The 6,305-nt window shown below is 29.0% G+C and overlaps 1 protein-coding gene across 2 annotated transcripts in view; it reads right to left on the bottom strand.

Moving 5' to 3' along the window:
• LOC107628000 (AP2-like ethylene-responsive transcription factor ANT) overlaps positions 2,412–6,305 on the bottom strand; it is a 6,558-nt gene continuing 2,664 nt past the window's right edge. For both annotated transcript variants that reach the window (XM_016330807.2, XM_016330815.2), the window contains exons 4-10: positions 5,844–5,926; positions 5,604–5,612; positions 4,606–4,694; positions 4,340–4,413; positions 4,166–4,216; positions 3,507–3,583; positions 2,412–3,138 (exon numbers count right to left, since the gene is read on the bottom strand). In XM_016330807.2, the coding sequence (XP_016186293.1) occupies positions 2,621–3,138; positions 3,507–3,583; positions 4,166–4,216; positions 4,340–4,413; positions 4,606–4,694; positions 5,604–5,612; positions 5,844–5,926 (901 nt within the window). In that variant the 3' untranslated portion in view covers positions 2,412–2,620. The remainder of the gene's footprint in view (positions 3,139–3,506; positions 3,584–4,165; positions 4,217–4,339; positions 4,414–4,605; positions 4,695–5,603; positions 5,613–5,843; positions 5,927–6,305) is intronic.

Here is a 6,305-nt window from a genome sequence, read left to right as displayed (position 1 = left end):
TTTTCGTCTATTGTATATTTAATATTAAAATATACAATAAATTCTCTATATGTTATTTTTTTAAATATTAAATGTACAATATATCTCATGTATATTGTATTTTGATATATTTAGAAAATACAATACGCTCCAGCGTAGTGCTAAAGATAAATTAAAAAAATTCTGCTACTGCAACTTACCCTCTTGAATTATTCTGCTCCTTAAATTTTAAAAAAACTCCATATATAAAATCTAATAAATAAAGTATTATACCAAAGTTTACTCAATATTTTAAAAAATTAGCCTACCTTGAGTGCTAGGCTAATTTTTTTTATATTGTATAAATATATGTGTAATACATTGTTATGGAAAGATTAGGTGTTTTTTTTATATGGTGTTTTATTTAAATCGGACGGTCCGATTTGTTTGAAAAAAAAAAGTAAAGTACAAATCGGAGGGTCCGATTTGTTTGATTAAAAAAAACTACAAATCGCATGGTCCGTTTTGTATTTTTTATTTTTTTTTTATTTTTGAAATCGGACATCGGACGGTCCGATTTCAACAGTAAAATTTTTTTTATTTTTAAAAACACAAATCGGACCATCTGATTTGTGATTGTTGAAATGAAACAAGAGCAAAAGTTATAAAAGTTATAGACATACATAACGTCTTGACAAACAGAAAAACTAATTCAACTAGATTAGATCATTCAAATATGGATCAACATTATAGCCAGCATATCAAAATAGAAAAGAACAAAGAAACAAACAAGTACAAAAGAAGAACAATGGAACGGAACCATATGGGTTAAGCTCGGTTAGTACTTAACAGCAAAAGTTATAGACATACATAACGTCTTGACAAACAGAAAAACTAATTCAACTAGATTAGATCATTCAAATATGGATCAACATTATAGCCAGCATATCAAAATAGAAAAGAACAAAGAAACAAACAAGTACATTTATTAGAAAAGAAGAACGAGAGCCACCGATCAATCATAAAAAATTTAAAGAAAAAGCTTTAGAAAAGACCCCATTTAAGAGAGCTTGATTTACATCACAACAATTTGTTTTTCACTATTAAAGTATAATACAGCCGACAAACAACAAATAAAAAAAAATACGTAAAAATAAGAAAGGGGCAATCAACTAAATACTTTTTTATTTTAATATTAGATTCATAGTGCTATTTTTTAATAATGCGTGAAATTTGCCAATTTGGTATGTTTTTTTTATACGAAGATTATAAATTTGACCCTCTAATTTTTAAAATTTAACTTTTTTTTTTTAATTTTTAAAATACAAAATTGATCATTTAATTTGTGAACTTACGTATACACAAATCTAATCTTTTGATTTATGAACTTTAATTTTTAAAAATTTTTAAAATACAAAATCGACCCTCCAATTTGTGAGCTTGTACAAAATCGACTTTTCGATTTGTAAACTTACACAAATCTAACTCTCTGATTTATAAACTTTAATTTTTTAAAATTTTTAAAACACAAATCAAATTCTCCGATTTATTATTATCTCCGTACTAAATTAAAACACACCACTTTTTTATAACCGAAAATAATACAACAATAATTTTCATAAAAAAGAAAATCAGCCATCAACTAAGTCATCAATTAGATCACATAAAGTGATTATTCTATTCTGATGATGAGGGAATCCATCTTTGCACCCACTTCCCTTTTGTTTGAATTGAGCAGTAAGGGAATATCTCATGCCTTTAGACAAAGCTTTAACAAGAAAAAGTTGTTCTAAGTAATGATGACACTACTGGATGTGGAGAATCCCTAGCAATGACGTGATCATCTTTGATTATTATGGTCAAAGGGATTTTTATTTTTTCTTTTTTTAAAAAGAAACTAAAAACAACATAATTGGGACACACTGAGCTGGGTTTTGTACTTCATAGGACCAACAATGCTGAAACTAATGATGATGAATGGTGTCCCCCTCGCATATTGATATTGCCTCAATCATTTCATGTTTTCTTAATCATAACTTTTTTATTAACCTTCTCATCCTTCTTTTACCAATTAGTACTCATTATATTTGCGCATAGATTTTTGGAATTTCACTGAGAATCAGAATTCATGTGTTACAGTGTTAGTGTTACATTGCATGAATATGAATTGCTCACTTCCTTGCACAAAAATCTTCATCTATACCCGAGTAACTTTCTACAAATTTCTATATGGATCAACGATTTTATCATGCCTCAAACATATTCACTATGATAATCTAGTAATATAGATTTGAATATGATGTTATATTGAAATTCTCTACTAAATTTTCAGTTTACACTGTTAGATTATCTTACTGTGTTATAATATGCATTAATTTAAACTTAGTAAATTTAAGTCACTCTTCTCTAATCAATGCATTATGAATGTACTAAAAACTAGGACACAAGGGTCATAAGGATATGAAAATTTTGGAATTTTTTACTAGTGAAATGCTGAAATGCAAAAGACTTGAAAAATAAACCGCCAATTTTTTTTTCGCCTAGACCACCAACAACCCCTTCATGTACTATTGTTCACGATTTACTAATAATAATAATTAAAAAAAGGAAGCTTGAAATTTCACTTAACAGGTAATTAATTAAAAGAAGGGGAAGAGTATGTCTATGCATCTGTCCAAGCAGCAAAAACCGGCATCTGAGGCAAAGAAAGCACCGGAATAGTTGCCGCGGCTGCCAATAGCTTGGTAGAAGCTACTCCTCCGGCAGAGAGCATTGGCAAGCTTGTCCTGTTTTCAGGGCTACCTTCTCTTGAGCTGTTCAAGCTTGTTGCAAGCGAAGAAGGATTCGATGCATGCGCATTATGCAAATGCGCATAAATCTTGCTCGGATCCTCCACTTCTTGAAAAAACATATTGTCTATTGCCTCCAGTCTTGGCTGGCTCTGGCTGATTTGCATTAGAATCGATTCTTGGCTTTGGTTATCAAGGTTGTTACTAAACTCACCGGCTCTGCCAACAAGAACCTCTTTGTTCCGCCGTGCTAGCTCACTGCTTAGAAGGTTGTTGCTTGCCATGATTTTTTCGACATCATATCTTGTTATGTCAAAGTTTGTTACGGCATTAACCCCTCTGAATTTTATGGCTGCAATATCATAAGCTTCTGCTGCTTCCTCTTGTGTGCCTAAGAAGTTTTCATTTCAAATAAGAGCAATGATTATTAGCATTTTCTACTATCATTGGAACATGTTTCTTTCTTTTATTCTTTTTTTTTCTTTTATGTTTTTTCCATCTTTGGTCAGAAACATTGAATCATGGTATTTTCAGTGAACATTGCAGATTCTATGTGATGATTGTCTTTCATCCGTACAACTAACAGCCTTAGACAAAAGCTGTTTCCATGAATAAAAGTACTTTACAATATTAGATTTTCTCATGGATCACAATCAGAGGCTAATAATAAGTTTTTAAATTCATGTAAAACACATAAAAAAAGTCAATAAAATAAACCAATAATTAGTGGTATATTAAGAAACTATCAAAATTACTCACTGAAGGTTCCAAGATATAGATCTTTGTTTCCAGCTACCCTTCCAATTCGAGCTTGCCACCTTCCATGTTGGTGATGTCTGCTACGTAACAATTGAACAATAAGGGAAACCAAATTTAGAACATATTGAACTTCTTTTGTGAAAATATTATGTAAACAAAGTATAATCTAATCTGTCATCTCTAACTATGAAATCTTAAAATGCTAACAAATTTAACCATGAATAAACGAAACTAATTTGTATTGACGAAAAATAGTTTTTATATGACAAAAGTGTCCAAAGACGGAGTTAGATTAACTTTCAGGAAGGGGCCAAAAAGAAAAATTTACAATTAACAAAGAATAAAATAAAGATTTTAGAAGAGACTAAACTAAAATTTATACATAACTTGTAAAGAAAATTTGATGGTTGGGGGAGGCTATTGCCCTCCCTTGTCTTGTATGAAGCTCCGCCTCTCAAAGTACTCAATATTAAATTTATTCATTTGTATACTGATCAATATTTCGATCTTTTTCATGTGTAAATTTTCATCTTTGATGAGTATAAAGTTAGTTTCATTTATTCATGAGTAAATTTGTTAACATTATGAATTTTTATGGATAAAAGTAGTAGTTTAATCTATAATATATGCTATGTAATTATTTTAGCCTATGATCAGACCTAGTTACTCCTCTGTACATTGAAGCTCCCCTTGAGAATCCGCTGCTTTTTCTGATTCCACAAAGTTGAGTAATAATAAACATTAGTAATTGAATTAGTCAAATAAGTAATACTAACATGGGTTGTTCACAAATTTACTAAAACATAATAATGAAACAGTAGCAAGGATTTTACCTTCTTAAATGAGCAACATATTCTTGTCTGGTCATGTTCTTCATTTCCTCAAGTTGATTTTGATAATTTTCCAACTATCAAATAAAGAACATGGCCAAAAAAGAGAAACAATTATAATAGGATCAATGGATCATCATATCATCAATCACTTTATTGGACTAGGACTGTCCAATGAAATTGATTAGAAAATATAATTTAAAGAAAAAAGAAAAAGCAAATTGAACTAATTAATTAATTAATTAATTAATCAATTATAAGTATATTACAGGGAAGTTAATGTGTGTGGAGGGTCCCCAGTACTTGAGTGCCGCCATATCATAAGCTCTCGCAGCTTTTTCTTCCATATCATAACCCCCTAAGAAATGAAAATTTTGTAATCACTTGAATAAAACGTTAATTTTGCTCTCTTTTGTTAACATCATAGGCAAAATATTAAATGATATCTTAAACTTGTGGTTAAATAATTTAGACATGAATTTGTGATAATGATGTATTAGTTTATACGTGGGAGGATTTCAAAACGTTCTGTAATATGGATAATTGGATACTTGAAGTCACAATTTTGCGAATTTAACAAAATAAAATAAAATAAGCCAAGTATTGGCCCTATAAAACACTCGGCAGCTTTGTTTGAAGTAACACTGTTGCGACTTCAAAATTTGTCCGCGGCAAAAATTGAAATAATTTGTAATCAGTACCTATTCAATTTTTAGTCTAATTTTTTTAGTTTAGTAATTCAACAACATATTTTATCTCATATTTTTAAATATCGATAGCTAACTAATGACTAAAAATAATAATCCATTTTGGCCTTCTAACATTCCTCGTTACAAAAACTAATATCTCTTGCGTCATTTTCAACTCAAAAGATATTACGTCTCTAAACTGTCCATATATTTAATGTAAGGGAATTTAATACAGCAAAAATTAAAAAACTAATATTTGAAATCAGTCTCAAAAAATTTTAAGTCACGTAATTTAATCTTCAACAAATTTTAATTACTAAATCATTTTTTAAATTTTTATTTTGTTAGATATATCAATTCTTATCTTAAATTTTGATTAAAAAAATTAGACAAATTAATTTTTAATGTTATTTAATAAAAGACATAACAAACTTAAACATTTTTAAATCTCATATTAGTCTTTAGTGATTAAAATTTATTAAAACTTAAATATCTGACTAAAAAATTTTTAAAGACTCATGAGATATTACGGAAAAAAAATAAGGACACATATATATGTAGGTATTGTGAGAGCTTACCTAGATAAACTGAGATTTATGGAGCATTAGAGTTAAATTCCCCCGCAAGAGAAAAACACATAAACAAAAAACAAAAAAACAGCAGTGAGAGATGACTGAAAAAATTGCAGATGTTACCAAAGCAGAACATAATGGAGCTGAATAGATATGTTTGACCAAAAATAAACAGAGGGAAAAATAAATAAATAAATAAATAAGAAAAGGAAAAAGTGAATGGGAACATTGTCCCTTTTTTCTCACCTTGCCTTCCTTTCCTACTTTGGCCTTCTTTCTTGCAGCTATTGTCCCATAGATGTGCTTCATATCTACCAGTCCATCTATGCCTTAACAAACAAACAAACAAACAACCTTTACACATTGAAAAAATAAATAAATAAATAAATAATAACGAAAAATAAGAAGCTATTGATTAGCATATCAGTGATGAACCATATCATAGCAATGATGTTTTGCATATATCACCGACTTGACCTTCTTTCTGCATAAACATTGCTAAAACGGAAATAAAACCAAGATAATGCTTGAAAAAATTTGTCCGAATCGTAGTTCATTACTAATTAATATACACGGTAAAGAAAATGTTGCCTCGGAAATTTAGAGATGGATATTTTTTTTGTTTTTGCTTTTAGTAATTACAAAAAGATGAAAAAATTTCTTTAGAAAAAGTAGAGTAAAATATAGTTTTAATTTTTAATATTTAGA

The sequence above is a fragment of the Arachis ipaensis genome, chromosome B01 (genome assembly GCF_000816755.2).
Source record: "Arachis ipaensis cultivar K30076 chromosome B01, Araip1.1, whole genome shotgun sequence".
Taxonomy (NCBI): domain Eukaryota; kingdom Viridiplantae; phylum Streptophyta; class Magnoliopsida; order Fabales; family Fabaceae; genus Arachis; species Arachis ipaensis.
Note: the sequence above shows the minus strand (reverse complement) of the source record. Positions and strands in the feature narration are given on the sequence as shown.